Here is a 16,555-nt window from a genome sequence, read left to right as displayed (position 1 = left end):
TTAAGGATTTAATCGTAATTGTCATTTAATACCCAGTTACTTTGGTTCAAAAGTTGATTTTTTTGCTAACAATAACAGTGGTCCAGTCTAAGTTGCAGCATTTTCTATCTGGATATTCTTTACGTTATTTATTAAGATTACTATTTTGAGTTAACTTTAGAATATTTACAAACTTCTTTTTTTTTAGCATGACCATGTAAAAATAACTAACTAAAAATACTAAATTGTAGATGTACTTTCTAACAGGGAGTCAATTATGAAAATAAACGGTTGCCTGAGATTACTGTTTCAAGTAAATTTATAATAAATAAATCTAGTTTTCTCAGGAAACCAAAAAAAAAAATTTTCCTTTTATGTCTTTATATTTTTATTGCTTCTTTAAAGTTACATTTTTAGGCTTAGAAAAGTTTTTAAAATATAAAAAATTATATTTAAAATAGAAGGAATGTTTTTGTTGTTATTATCATTAATTATTATAATTTATTTATTAAGCGCATAGTGTGTAAATGTTACAGTAATTATCTTTTATTGTGTTTTTTTGTTAGATAAAAAAAGTGTCATGTGTCATTCATTTGTTTTACTACTTACGTGTTATTAGTCTGCTTAGTATGAATGAGTATTAAATGTTTACAGAATTTAAGCCTTAATATCAACAAAGATAAAACAAATATCAGTAAAAAGTTATTAAAATCTTACCACTTTTTCACTGCATAGTTTTAATGTTATTTAACTTTTTTAAAGTAACTAGAATTTTAACTAACCTCAATAGTTTATCAGTCAAAGTTTTTTTTATTCAAACTTAAGTTTTAAAACACTGTAATATCTTATAGTGAGGAAATTTAGATTTTTTATTGTTATAAATAGTATTTTCTTTATCGATCAAAATGTTATGTAAAAGAGTATTTTCAAAGCTATACATTAGCAAACATTGGTAAAGTAATGTGTATTCGAACCGTTATATAATATTCTGGACAAGACGTTAAAGGTACCCGTGGTGTGCGACTCGATAACCGAAAGGTTTTTTCGTGCACCAGGCCCTAGGACCAAATATTTTGTACGCTTTTTTGTTGGTCAATAGACTGTATATATATATATATATATAAAGGTATGAAGAAGCTAAAAAGTAAGATAAAGAAGCTTTAGAAAATGAAAGCTTTTAAAAAGGTTCATTTGACTAGTTATATTCCCAATCTTCTTCCAGTTTAGTTCTTTTAAAAACTTAAACAGCTTGTCATTTTATATTTATTTAAAAACAAAACTTAGGAATAATTTTTTTATACTTTCTATAATTAGTTTTAAGTTAAAAACTAGTTTAAGATTTTTTTTCTAAATATAAAATTTTTATAGTTTTGTTTAATAGTAAAAAAATGGGTAAAGCACCTTAAGTATTTTCGTTTTTAAATAACGTTTTTATAATATTATAGCGAATAAATAAGTTGTTTTGTTTTGGAGGTCATTGTACTTAGAAGATGGTTAGAAATTTATAAAATAGTGGTTTTTTAACTAATTTTGATCTAAAGCTTTTAATTTTTTTTGAAAATTATCTAAGTTTATAATATAATTGTCTAACAATTTTTGAAGTTTAATTTTAAGTTATACTAACAACGAATATTTATAGGCACTTTTGATTTCAGAGAAACAACTAAAAGGTAAGATAAAACTTTACGTTCAAAAATAATGTTAGTATATTTTCATTTTAACATCAATTTTGATAGTTTTAATTTCTATATTTATTTTTTATTTCATATGACTTTTTTTCAAAGTAGTTGTATAACAACAATGCAGTACTAGGAAAGAACAAAATACCTTATTTAAAAAAGAAAATATTCTTTTAAAATTTCTAAAAAGTGATATATGACAATAAATATATTTTTACGTTATTGAATTTAGCTTTTATTCTAATAAATTGAAACAATGTACCAAAAGAACCAATTTATTACTTTAAACTAGAGCTGTGAATTTTTTTTTAGATAGAGGACCGGTTTTATAAAAAGTAAAGTATCTTTTGGCCAGGTAGTTTTGGAAAGTAATACCAAAAAAAATACTCTTTAAAACCAAAATTGGATTAAAATTGTCATATATAACAGAAGTTATACTTTTTATAAGCAACGAGCCAGTTTATTTGTAGAAAACTTTACTCCTACGCCGCACTGTATAAAAAAAGTCTTTGCTGGTCAAATATAATTAAAAAAAATATAGTTATATATAAATTTAAATTAAAATGTGAAAATATATGCAGTATTAAATCACTGATAATTACTAGTTATAAAACTAAAAACTTAGTTGTAAGGTTTTACGACTAAAACTGCTTTTGATTGTTTAAAAAAGGTACTTTGAAGAGCACATATTTTTGCTTTTCGTTCCGACTCCTGACTTAATATGAACTATTTCGTACAAAAAGAATATTTTAAAATATTTCTTACATAAAGTTTTCAATTTATTTGTTTTGTACTAGCTATTTTCAAGCTAAAAAACACTTTTGGATTTTAAACAATAAACTTTTGGAATTCAAGAGAACTCAAAAAATATAAAATTATGTAAATAAACATTATGTTTCTATGATTTTTAAAACAATACTATTTGAAGAAGGAAATTTACAAATAAGATTTATACAAATAGCTATAAAATTTTCATCTTGTTTTATAAAAGTTAGTAAAACTTTTTGTATTATAAAGTGAGCCAGCAATACTAGTTTGCTCAACTAAGTTTTACTAATTAGAACCAAACTATAATACAAGTAGTTTTGATTTAATTTGTTACTGCGAAAAAAAAACAAAAATTACAAAACATTTATTGAAATATTTTTAAGAGTATTATATGTTTTCGTTTTAAGAAAACAAATAGAGAGATCTTAACTACTGGAGGAAAAATAATGAATTTATTCTTTCAAAAATTTCTTTTACAAACTAAGTTTCGGTCAAAGACCTCGTCAGTGCTTAAATAAATCTTATTCAAATAGAATTCTATTTTGAGGTCTTTGACCGAAACTTAGTTTGCAAAATAAATTCTTGAAAGAATAAATTCATATTTTTAAAAATATAAGAAATTTATTCTAAATACTTTATTGTTGTATAATCTTATTGTTTGATTATGAAATAAATCTTGGAGTTAAGAAAAACTAACGAGTGAGAACTGTGTCAGATAGAACATAAGTTTTAACTAGTATAGTTTTTACGACTTTTTCCATGCATATTATGTAGTAACAAAGAAAATATTAAAATATGTTTCAGAGTACAAAAGACTGTTCAATTTGTTTGACAAGGATGGAAATGGTAGTATAACAACATATGAGCTTTCAGCAGTCATGAAAGAAATTGGTAAAAAAGTTACTGAAAAAGAACTTAAAGTAAATATTTAATATTTTTTAACAAAAAACGATAACTTTAAATTTTATTCTTATATTTGAACCTATTGAAACAGTTGCCTTAAACTTTGTTATCAAATACCTTATTAAAAAAACGTACAATAAAAGTTAGAAATATAGCTAAAAGTAATTGCTGTAAATAACTAGTCATGTACAAAACAATAAACAAAGTATTTAAATTGTTAGGAAATGATAAAAAAGGTTGATTGCAATGAAAATGGTTGCATAGAATTCGATGAATTTATTAAAATGTTGAATCTCAAAGCTCAAACTACGTTTAAGGAAAAAGAAATACTCGATGCTTTTAAAGCTTTTGATCAGGTTTTCAAATGTTTTTCTAATTTCGAGTATTAAAAAGAGCAACGAGATACTAGAGTAACAGTTATTTTAGATTTCTATCAAATCACTGAGCCAAATTTATTTTTTCCTAAACTTTCAGACAAATTTACTTTTAACTAAGTAGTGTTAAAATTCAAATGCATTCAATCAGTTTTTATGTAAACATTTTTTGTTTATAAATTTAGTATTTTTTAGTATTATAAGTTTTAAAATTAAACGAAACATTTTAGATCAGTAAAGTAAAATTTGATAAAAAAAAAAAACTTTAGATAAATAAAGTTTATTAGTTTATGGTCAATTTTCTATCTAAATTTTAAAAACTAAGAGCTTAAAATTAAATATAAGTATTTAAAAAAATAAATATATGCACTAGAGACTATTCCAACATTAAAACTTGTAAAAAGAAGGATTATTAATAAGACTTTTTAATATTTTGCAATAAATTTATTATTGATATTGCAAATTTTTGTAGTTTAAACTACTCATTTCATTTATAAAAAATCAATTAGTTAGTTTAAATGATATTACATTTCATTCTATATACCAACATCTAGAAAGATAGAACCATAAGGTATTTGAACGCCCTCACTCAAAAAGAATTTACTTCATATAAGGCTACTTCGTTCGTTACTTAAAAACAAAAATTTCGATAAACTAAGTTATTCAATAAACTGATATTTTTTTGTTTATTTAGGATGGAAACGGTTATATTTCGGCTGAGGAGTTACACCAAGTTTTAACACGTTACGGTGAAAACCTGTCATCAGAAGAAGCGGAGAACATGGTTCGACAAGCAGATGTTGACGGTGATGGTAAAGTTAACTACGAAGGTTTATTGAAAATATTTGATAAATTAATGTATAGTTGAAAACTAATGGTTTTTTGAAAAAAATACTTCAAACATCATTAAATTTTTATTAATAATTTTCAAAATAAGTCTAACAAAAGCTAGAAATGTTTTTGAAAGCTTGGATAATAACCAAAATTTAAACAAATTTGCACGAAGGGTCTATTTTGTATGAGGGGACACAATTGCACGAAGAAAATTTTGCACGGAGGGTCATTTTAGCACGTGAGTGAAAAGAAAAAACAGAAAAAAAAGATTTAAAAAAAAAAAAATAAAAAAAACAAGGAGAAAAAAAAAGGTTACCGACCGAGGATAAGGGATAGGTTTAAAAGTGATAGTAGAAATAAAAACTAAAATAAAACTTATAAAAATTACTTTTAAAAAATAACAAGAAAAATAAATAAAAATAAACTAATTAAAAAAAGAAAAGAAAAAAAAGACCGAGAGTAAGGGTTAGGGGTAATAATAATAGTAAAAAAAAATAATAAGTAATATAAAAGTAAAAAATATAAATTTAATTAATAAAAAGCTGTACAAAAATGTATTCGTGCAAAACTGACCCTTCGTGCAAAAGTGTCTTCGTGCAATTTTATTTTCGTGCAATTTTGTCCCTTCGTGCAATTTTGTACGCTTGTGCAAATATTACACCTACCCTAATAAACAGTATTGTAATTTATAATAATTCACAGGTTTAAAACAAACTAAACTAAAAAACTATTTAAAGTTTACAAAATCTAGGTAAAATTTTAATTTTTTTATGCAATAAGTATTAACTAAACGGTTGCATAATAATTTAAATTATGACAACTAAAATTTTTATTATATATCTAAACGAAAATATCTTAGAAAATTAGTTGAAATAAACTATAAACTATTGTACCAGAAGGTAAAGTAATAAGACTATGGTTAAGATGAAAAAAGTTATAAAAGATAAAACTCATAGTTGGTAAAAATAATTTTAGTAAGTAATTTTCTTATTAAGCCATCTCTAATAAATTTAGTTAAAAAACAATTTACCTAAAATATACTAATACGACAATTATGGTTAAAGTTATAAAGAAAATATTATAAGGTATATAGTTTACTAAAAATCAGAACTATCATAGTTTAAAGTTTCGAAGTTCGAACTTTCAGTTGTGAAGAGAACTAAGAACGTATACCCAACTAAGTAGAGTTATAGCAACAAAAAAAAATATTTAAAAAAGTACTAGTTAGGCATTTATCAAATTTAATTTAAACACTAAAAAAGAGCTGCTCTATTTTATAACTATTTTTCATCAATGCCTATAGAAATTATAAGTGTATGATTAAAAAATGCTTATAAGCTAAAAAAATACAATCAGACTAATGTTTATTAAATACTTACATTAAAGTTTCATCTCATTCACAGATGTATTGTTCTTATAATTCAATTGTATTCAACTATACAAAAAAAGAGACTATGTTCCTATATATTTTACATTTTTATTAGTAAACTCAATATTTTTTAAAGTAAGAACGTACACTTAGAGTGAAATCTAAATACATAAAATAATTTAACTAAGTGATAAAATTAATTCAAAATATTTAAGTTTTTCTACATTACAATGTTTTAACTCCTAAAATTTATAGAAAATAGTGCTTGCTACTAACATACGTTAGAAAATTTTATATGTGTGATTTTTGTATTTATGCTAACAAAAATATCATTTTATTTACAGTAAATAAACAAAATATTTTTTTTTGCAGAGTTCGTACAAATGGTGATGTTTAAGTAGTGGAAGAAAATTGAGATTTTATATCAAAACGTTTTTTGAGTTATGTAGTTTTTTCTTCTAATTCTATGTATTAAATGTATGTATAAAACAATTATGTTATTTTAATAATTAAACAAATAATACTTATGTCTACAGGTTTACTGAGTATTTTAAAAGACAATTTTTATTCAGATAGTATTAATTTTAACTTTTATATAAAGATTTATATGCTTCAGAATACTTATGATTAAAAATAACAAAAATGTTACTTATCTAAGTTCCTAAATCAAAGGTTTTAGTTTAGAAACTATTCTTGTACCATCTCATAAATTTTCAAAAAACAAACATCATTAGAAATTCAAGCTTATCTTAAAAAATTAGCTTTGAAATATCAAACTGTACGGTTTTTATTTGTCTTAGAAGAAGCTTTGCAAACTTTTAAAATAAAAGTTCATTTAAACTTAACAGTTTTTAATAAAACGTTCCTACACTTGGAAAAAAAAATTAAATGCCTTAGTATATCTTATAAATATTTATTAAAAAACGCTCGTATATTTGTAGTCGCAAAAATAATAATGTATTTTGTACAAACAACTTATAAATAAAGTTATAAAAGACAGCAAACATCTAAAAATAAATATTAAAAAATCCTTAACTAGATTTTAAACATACTAAAATGGCCAATCACTTAAAATTAGTTACTTTTAGAGGCTAAAAATTATTTAACTTATTCTCAAATACATAATAAGAATTGTAAACATTAATTAACTATTTTGATATCTTGTCTACAAATTTTATAAGTAATTTTTGGATTATAACTGAAAAATTACTATAAACTTTCTGAAAATTTACTTCTGTAATTGCTGATCTTAATATTTTTGCACTTAGTTGAAAATGGAATTACAAGTAAACAAACGCAGTCTTATAGAATAATACTAGTTAAAATGCTTCTTTGAAATAAAATGGTTCAGGTTAAAAAAATACAAAAAAAAAAAGAAAATATTTGGTTGGTTTAAAAAAGTGATAGTAAAACTACTTCACTCAAAAAAACTGTTAAGAAGTTTAATTTTTAAATATATCTTAAGAAACAAATAAAAATTAAGATAGTTTTATTTGTATCTTTGTAATTTTTAGCCAATTAAAAATTTTACCCACTTATATGTTGAAATCATAATATGTATAAAGACATTGTCTAAGTATAAACTGATTTTAAAAATCTAACTTGTTTTATATATTTATAAGAGTGTAAATATTCAACAATGTACAGAATACTTTAAAATAGTAGTGTTGAATTAATAAAGTCTATAACTATTCATGATATTATATTACTACTTGATAATATGTAGTAGGTAAATAACGAAAAAAAAACTTGAACACTTTTCAAATGTATTTTATTTGTTCTTTTATTAAAAAATCAGTGCTTACACTCTCCTCTACAGCAGTGGTCTTAACTGTATTACCTGTGCAAACTAAAGTGTACGAAATTAGTTTTGGGGTTAACGAAGTTTTTAGGGTGCACGAAACTTATTTAGGGATGCACGAACTTTTGCTAAAATATGAAATTCTTTTTTTTATTAAAATGATCTTTTTTGAACTTTCGCAAAGACAAATTCAAAAGAAAGTTCTACTAATACAAAAAAACTCGAAGTTAAATCTTTTTTAAAAGTTTGTAATGCGGTTAAAACAGAAGTAAAGGTAACACAATTTGATTATAAAATAGATTACAAACTTTGTTAATGGGCCACCCAAAAATGGTAAGTATTATCATTAGTAATATACCCTACATACATAATTTTATAAACTATTATACCACTAGAAGCTATTCAATATCTAACAGTTGCAAAACTCATAAAGTTTTTGTGTAAAAATAATTAAAATTTACAAAGTTTGGATCATTTTTACAATTAGTAGAACTTCAATTGTATAGTGTCAAAATTTAAGGCTGTTTTTCAAAATTTTAACATGAATAAGCTTTTAGATCATTGAATTTTTAAAATTTGCAACCTATTATTTATAAAAACTACAATTAAATTTGATCTGAAAGTAAAGTTTAAAGATTCCAGATACAAAGCATTCCAAAAACTAACCTTTAGCAAAAACATGCACATAATCATCAAAAAGTTGCTTGTTTCAAAAAAATACATAAAAATAAATAATATAAATCAAAAAAAAACTACCTCTGTTTTTGGTTCTCCAAAATTTTGATTTCATCATTCCTTTGTGAATAATTTTGATATCTTTTTTAATTTGTATTGTTTCTAAAAAGCACAGTTTTCGTATTCTTTAAATTATTCTTGAAGTAGCTGCAATTTAGAAACAGTTTTGTAAATTTATTTTTTCTAATGGTAAACAAGACTTGAGTAGGTAAAAAACTAAACATTCATAAAGTTAAGATGCTTTTAAAGCTACATTGTGGATGAAAATAGTTTATCGACTCTACATCTTTAACCTAAAAGTATCTTTTTTGACCAAAAATTAAAAAAGAATTCTATATGCAATGCAAAAACTAATTTTGTTTTTCTAAAAACCTTTCGTCAAATAGTACAAATTGTTTTTATTTTGCGTAAACAAGCTTTAAATTATTTACGTTTTTTGATTTTTGATAAATCGTTAGAACTTTTAATTTTTTTGTGTTACACACCAGTTTTTTTTTCTTTATAACACTTCAAAAATAGAGATTACAAGAAAACTTTATGTTTAAACTTACAACTATGAAGCTTGTTTAAACCAAATTTAAAAGATTTGACTTACAGTTTGTCCTATTAATCCCAGAGTTTCTGGGCATCATACCGAAAAAGATGATTTGTAGCTTCTATGATGTTATTGTTCTTTATCACGTATTTTATATTGAGACTATTTTGTTCTGCCATAGCTCGTTTTCTTTTTAATTCTTTTTGTAGTTACTTAAAAAAATTCAGTTGTTCATTGGTTCCATCCGGATTTATGTATTTTTTAACTTCAAATTCATGTGTCAAATATTTGAGATTTCTCAGCTTAATCAGTCTTTCTTTAGCTTTTGCGTCATTGAGTTTTACAATTATAGGTCTAACTTTTCTAACTTCAAACTTACCTATACGGTATAAAGATTTCAGTTCATGTTTTTCGATTTTATTTTCACCTAATACTTCTCGTAGGACTTTGAAATCTTTCTTACAACTATCAAATTGACTTTGTAAAGGAACAATTTTATTTTCAGGAATATTAAATACGATGATATTCAATCTTTTCTTTTCAATCTGTTTCTCTTTGGTATCAGTTTATATTTTATCTTTAACAACATCAAGTTTACTGCTTATGTCGGTAAAAACTTCAACTGGCTTGTTTTTGACAATATCAGCATATGTGTTAAATTTTGCTTCAAAACTGTTGAATCTGTTCACGAATTCTCTCTTGAAGTCCGTTAAGCTTTTTTGCAGAAGGTTTATTTTCATTTCTAAAGAATTAACTTATATGCGATCATTTTTGGATTCATCATTTTGTAAGCTTAGAATTTTTTCCTATAGCCTTTCACTTTTTTCTGCGTAGTCAGCTTTTAAACTATGTATGTCAGTTTTTAGAAAATCTAACTCCACATTATTTTATCTAGCGAAATTAATAAGCTTTTCCTTTAGGACTTTGCCAACTTTTGCTGACTCGACTAAGCAGCTGATTCGATTCAAAGTATTATTTTTGTCGTAAATATATTTCCTACTGTTTTTTATTTTACTTTAAACTTTAATTTAAGTTATCTATATTTTGGGTTAGGCTTTATAAACACAAAAACTCAAATTGGAGCTGTCTGAACCAGTAAAATGTTCTAAGCTAGACTAAAATTTGCTTTGTACAAGCTAAATTTCTCCTTGCTTTATCTAATAATGTATATTGAATGTATAAATTATGTATGAAAAGAAACATGTAGTTAAATAAAGCAAAATGCTTACCTTTTTTTCCATATCCTTTTCTTGAACTTAAAAAAATCCTTCTTGACTAAGTTGAAGTTTTTTGGTCCAACGACCAATCGAAAAAGTTAAATTTTAAATAATCAACTTATTATTACAAAAAGTAACAGACTCTAACTGCCTCAGGTTTACGTCATAAGTAGTTTAGTTTGCAAACTTTTTTTATATAATTAATTATTTCATGTAATTTTTATGCAATTTATATTTAAATTACACAAGTTTTTTCTACAGTAGTACATACTAACTTTTTCAATATAGATTATTATTTCTTATAAAAATGCACTAACTAATTCAGAGGTCGGCAGGTATTTGGTAGTCATGGGCCAAATTTCAAAAATGAAAATCTTTGCAAGCGGCAGTTTCAGTTACAACGTGACCTTTTATTACTTTAAAAACAATTTACTTCTAAAAAAAAACTACGTGATTTTTTTCTTTTTATAAAGTTTATTTAACAAACTATAATGTAACATAAAAAATAACTAAATTTAAACTTGGGGTACACCGAATATATTTTTTTGTAGTCTAGTGAGCACAGATTTCGATTACCTTGAAGACCACTGCTCTACAACATTCTAATAACAATAAATTTAAATACAAAACATCAACTTATTAAATATTTAATAAGTAATATAAAGTTTTTATATACAGTATGAAGGGAAAAAAAGATCTAAATAAAGTTTAGTCGAGTTATTCAAAAATATCAATTCATTCAGTGTATCTTTGCTTAAAACAATGAACTTTTTGTGTTATTTTTATTTTAGATTTATTTCTTAAGTGTCTTTCTGTTTAAGTGGCCTGGGTTTTGATGCCTGGTCATATGGACAATAAACTTGCAATAATAATAAAAAAGAAAGAATACTGTTTAAATTGTTAAGTTGTTCGAAAACATCTATTTATAGTTTATGTTAATGTTAGAACAACAGAGATTGTTTTTTACAGTAACATTAGGCTGTTTTCAGATGACAAGAAAAAAAAAGGTAAGTAGAATAATGTTTTACAATTATCTTTAGATAGTACTTAAGTTACCCTTGGGGATAAATAAAGTCCTTAATATTTTCAAAATGGACCAAAGCTTACTGATTTCTAATCAATAGCACTAAGCTATCCTCTGTTAAAATTTCTAAATACTTAGAAAACAATATAAAAAAATTAACAAATGAACAAATTCATTAACTACGTAAACAAAACGGCATCAGTTTAATATTAACAAGTACTAACAAGTACCATTAAAAAAAATTTCTTAGTGTATGTGGGTTCTAAGTTAGAATGGTATAACAGTATAATCTCATTGTCTGATAAAAATATGTAAAAAGAAAACGAATAAATAAAAATAAACATGTTTTATAATTAATCTTTGAAATGCACCTAATATACCATATCAAAAAACACTGACTAAAATCGGCTTAAAGAAAGGCAATGCTTTTTGTGGAACAAGTTATCCTAAGAAACTATTTTGTGTGGTAGAAAATTTTTGTTTAAAACTTAAAAATATAAATTATATGTAATAGTTGTGAGTAAATTTCAATAGGTATCAAAAAATAAATAAAATGTATAAAAGTAACTCAAACATCTTAATTTTATATCAATTAACTATTTATTCCTACTTATTTTTTGAAAACACCATAAAGAATCAATTTTCTAATTTTATTAAAACAACTTTAGTAAAAAGAGTTCTTTTTTGTTAAAACTGTATATTTAGTATCTACATAACATCTAAAAAGCTGTTAAAAAACGATATTAATTAAAATATGAGTATAATTAGCTTTACTTTTATTTTTAAAACAAACATATTTATTATATAAAAATGCATAGAACAAAAACTAATTATAAGAACTACTACTTAAAGTGTGATAACTTTTGTTCTATTTGGGATTTATTTGTATAGTTTTGAAAATTCAATAGATACAACCATAGACTACCTTAAAATAGATTTTACAAACACTCAGGGTACTCAGGATAACTCAGGATATTTTTAATTTTTGGAAAATCTCAGGATGACTCGTGATAGCTCAGGATATATATTTTTTTAAACTCAAAATGATTCAGGACAGTTTTGATTTTATAAAAAATCTTAGGATATATTTTTATAGATCTAGAATGAGATTTAGTTGATTCAGTTTCAATTTTTTGTTTTTTATATAACCATTTTAGAACATGATTTTTATTGATTTTGAAATACTTATTTAAAGTTTTAAAGCCTTGCAGCTAGTTCTTCACTATTCTCAGAAATAACGTTTTAGCTTTTTTATTCTGAAATTAGTACTTATCATGATTTGAGCTTATAGTGAACTGTTTAATTAAAAATGAAGTGAACAGTTAAAGTTAATAAATATGCATTCAAGTGAGTACTTTATGAAGTAAGGTTAAAGTTAGTACTTTAAAAGTTTTAAAAAAATTCAACCTTTTTTCTATTATATATAAAGTTAACTAATATGATTACACAAAATTAGCCATAACTTTTGTTTTTTAATCTCAATTGTTTTAAACTTTTAACATAGAATCTTCGAAAACAGTATTTCTTAATAGTTTAATGAATATCTAATGCAGAAAATACATACACAACCTTCCTTTTAACTATTAAGAAGAAAAATAAATACGAATTATAAGTAGTTTGCGCCAGAAACTATTTTTTTTAAGTTAAAAAAAATTAAGGATGACTCAGGGCATTTTTAGGTCATTCAGGATAGATTTTTTGATTCAAAGAGTGGCAATCCATAAAGTTTAATAACATTCAAGATTTAAAAATTATTGCTTTTGTAAGAAAATTTATTTCCTATTTCAAGTAAAACGCGAACCGGGCCCACTGTGTTAAGGAAGGTTATATGTTATAAAAATTAAACAGTGTTTTGAGAGTTTGGTAAATAGTTGTTGCATTAAACTTTTAATTTATAATTTTTAAAGTACTATCAGTATAAATATCTTGTAGCTTAAATGATTTCTTTACTTAAACAATAGCTTTAACTACTGGTTTTAATTAGTATATGGTCTGATATGGATATAATTGGTAAAAAGTGATAAATTTTTCAACTATATTTTTTGTACTAGTTTTTAAAATTTTAGTAGGCTTAAACCAAAGTTTAAGTGAGATTAGTTTTAGTAGCTATTTTTAGTATAAGAAAAAAAACTCTTAGGAACAAATCGTAACTCATATACTCATATACAATCTAAACTATAATAGAAGCAAAATATCAAATCTGTTACTTAGTTCTTTTGTCAAAAATAGGATACTAAGTAATTTTTTGAACTCGTCAATTTTACCGTAACAAAGTGGTTTTGTTCAAATCTTATTATTAAAACAAAAAGCCACACATTTTATAATTCTATTCTTAGATTTTGACAATTTAAATAAAAGTTAGTTAGTTTACAATACAAGAAAAAATAATTTGCCATAATAATTCAAGTATTACAAAAAGATCCAAATACGTTATAGTTGTATGACATTTTTAGTGCTTAGTTTTTAATCTAATAGTAACTAAAACAAGCGGTTTAATCGTTTTTTTTATAGTAAATCTAAATAAATTAACAAGATTGTTTTATATTAGGTAACTAACTTTTTAGTTTCTACATACTTTTTTTGTACTAAACTTTTAAGGGTAGATGTCAGAAAAGCACAGCGCAACTTTGGCACGGGGTGACTTTTTAGCACGGCGTCACTTTAGCACAGAGTGAAACTTTAGCACGGCTTCACTTAAGCAAGTGTCACAACGTGATAAAGTGTCACACCGAGCTAAAGTGTCACCCGTGCTTTTCTGACCCGTTCCCACTTTTAAGCAGCATTACAATTATAATTATGAAAACTTATAGAAAAAATAATAAAACTTGAAATATCGTTTTAAATTTTTATATATAAAAGTATTGAAAAAAAAAGCATTCAAAACTTTAACTATTTATTATTTTTAGTAGAGTTTTATACTAAAAAAATACTCGTCATTTAATACTTTCAACTTTAAATGTGTTTATCCAACATAAAAATTATACAAGTATAAATGTTTGATTAAAACTATCAGTTTAAATAATAACAACTTATATCTAGTTTTAGAGTCAGAAATTTTTGTCAAGTAATTGTTATTAATCATTAAAACATATATTGAGACAAAAAAGAAAACCGCAAAAACCTTAGAAATTGATAGTAATCCTTAATCACAAGTTTTTAGTAAACATCTAAAAAAGTAGTCTGCTAAAATTAACAACTTATTGTATAGATGTTCTTTTTATAAAGCTTTAATTTTAATAACTAAAATATAACACTTGTTTCTATAAAAATAACTTAAATTATATATGGAATGTAACATATAAGTAATTACACTTAAAATATGGTGTATTTTTTTAAATTTTCTAGTACTAATGCTTGTTTAGCCGTTTCTTTTATATTTATCAAAGCAAATTACTAACAATTAACCATCCTTTACTTCATGGTTAATTTTATTTCAGTTTTTATTGCTAGTGTTTTATTTACTTAGTTTTGAGTGTAGTTCTTAATTACATAATTCTAAAGCTTTAAAAAATGTATTAAACTTATTTTAGCATTTAAATAATATTTTTTACAAGTTTATTCATATAAAAAAGTACATTCAAGGCATAAAAAATTTCAAAAGCGAAAATCTAAAAAGTTAACAGCAAGAGCAGAAAAAATTGATTGATAAAACGGGTCAACAGCGGAGAAACAGCATAAAAAACTACAGACTTTTACTCTAGAAAATGAAAAACAAAAAACAAATAGCTCAAATAAAATCACAAATATACGTTCAAGCGTTCAAACAGTCGTCGTCAAATTTTTATTTTTTTCTGTCATTTGTGGTGAGACTTGCTCACTCATACTTTCGTCTGAAACTTCAGAAACGAGCGAACTTTCTCTTACATTCTCATTATCGGCCAGAATTTCTTTTGGTGTTTCTGTTGGTGACAATGATGAAACCTGAAGCAAGCAAGCTTTAAAAATGAGGTGTTAAGCATGAAACTGATAAACATTATAGTAATAGTATTTTGAGTAAAAAGTTGTAATATTTATATTGCGCTTATTTCAAATAAAGCAGATCAAAAAAATTTTTTTAATAGTTTTCTTTTTAATTTCAGGAGAAAATTATTAAAAAAATAAAACGTTTTGAGGTTAAAAGATTTAAATTAATATCATAACGAATGTTTGAAGCAACCCAAAAATGAATAAAAACGTTTTATTTAACACGAATAATATCTAACCGTAGACTGTTTGTTTTTCAAAACTGCAATTTTTTCATTTTTCACTTTAAAGTTTACTTTCTTTTGTCCGTCGAGTTTTGACCCACTTTTTAAACATTTAACTTCAGGTTTTTTTGGATTTTTTTTATCTTTTTTAGATGCTGCACAAGTATCAGCCGTATCTAATTCAAACGGTATAACACTCAGGTTATTGTTGGATTGATCTTTTCTTTTTTCAATATTACTTTGCATATTCAGTCTGTCTTCATTACTTTCGTAATCGGCACTGGCTATGACGTCATAGATGTGTTGCTTTGCAGTCATCGGAGAGGAATCGAGGGTGGATTTTGGCGTATTGTCATCAGTACACGACAAGGTGGTAGTAGTTTGTCCGGGTGTAGTGCACATTGAAGAGGATCCTAAGCTTTCTGTAAAATCAAAAAAAAAATTTAAAAGTAAACCTATTTAAAATGTAAAATTTCATTAATTTTTTAAAATAAAAAGTCATATCTTTTCAAACCTGGTATACCTTCGTCGTCTTCAGCTATGGCATGAAAATCGCAATACGCCAACGGCAGGTGATGGTGAGAGTTCGGCAGAGTGGCGTAGTTGCGACGCGACTCACCGCGCTTTGCGGGCCACGACGCGAGCGACAGCGACGAAACCATCGAAGAAGGATTGGAGCCTTTCGAAGACGTCGATGACGAGTTTGATACAATCGAATGCGGCCTGACGGCGATGTTGTTTGTCACTGCGATGGAAGCTCGAGACCTGGAGTGGGCTACTCGTTCGTACAAAACGTCTGGTGACAAGTTGGAAGGGCTCGAGTGCGGCACGACCGACCTATCAACGATGGAGTTGCCGTTAGATGGCGTAAGGTCCATGTGCGGTTTGTTTCCAATTCCCATTGAAGACATTTCGACTTTGCGGTAATCTGCGCATGAAAAAATATAGAGAAAATCGTTAGAGATGTTATACCGTTGAGCATATATAAAAATAGCTCTACTATAAAAACTTAGTACCCATTGAATACTCAACAGCGTGATGAAAAGCGTTTGTAAAAACAAACTTTTCTCTATTTTTACATTCTCGCTATTGTTCTACGAATTCGAATGCTGATTTAAAGCGTAACAACTTTATAAATATATTAGTTATT

At 25.1% G+C, this 16,555-nt stretch overlaps 1 protein-coding gene and 1 pseudogene across 1 annotated transcript in view; one reads left to right on the top strand and one right to left on the bottom strand.

Annotated features, from left to right (window-relative positions):
• The first annotated feature begins 3,553 nt into the window (after window positions 1–3,553).
• On the top strand, window positions 3,554–9,174 carry LOC145828615 (uncharacterized; annotated as a pseudogene).
• A 5,582-nt stretch (window positions 9,175–14,756) lies between these two features.
• Window positions 14,757–16,555, bottom strand: part of LOC145830206 (pleckstrin homology domain-containing family G member 4B-like) — a 33,768-nt gene continuing 31,969 nt past the window's right edge. The window contains exons 20-22 of the mRNA XM_082938125.1: window positions 15,920–16,333; window positions 15,421–15,827; window positions 14,757–15,139 (exon numbers count right to left, since the gene is read on the bottom strand). Of these exons, the coding sequence (XP_082794251.1) occupies window positions 14,978–15,139; window positions 15,421–15,827; window positions 15,920–16,333 (983 nt within the window). The 3' untranslated portion in view covers window positions 14,757–14,977. The remainder of the gene's footprint in view (window positions 15,140–15,420; window positions 15,828–15,919; window positions 16,334–16,555) is intronic.

This window comes from Thalia democratica, chromosome 2 (genome assembly GCF_965202585.1).
Source record: "Thalia democratica chromosome 2, ktThaDemo2.hap1.1, whole genome shotgun sequence".
NCBI lineage: Eukaryota > Metazoa > Chordata > Thaliacea > Salpida > Salpidae > Thalia > Thalia democratica.
Note: the sequence above shows the minus strand (reverse complement) of the source record. Positions and strands in the feature narration are given on the sequence as shown.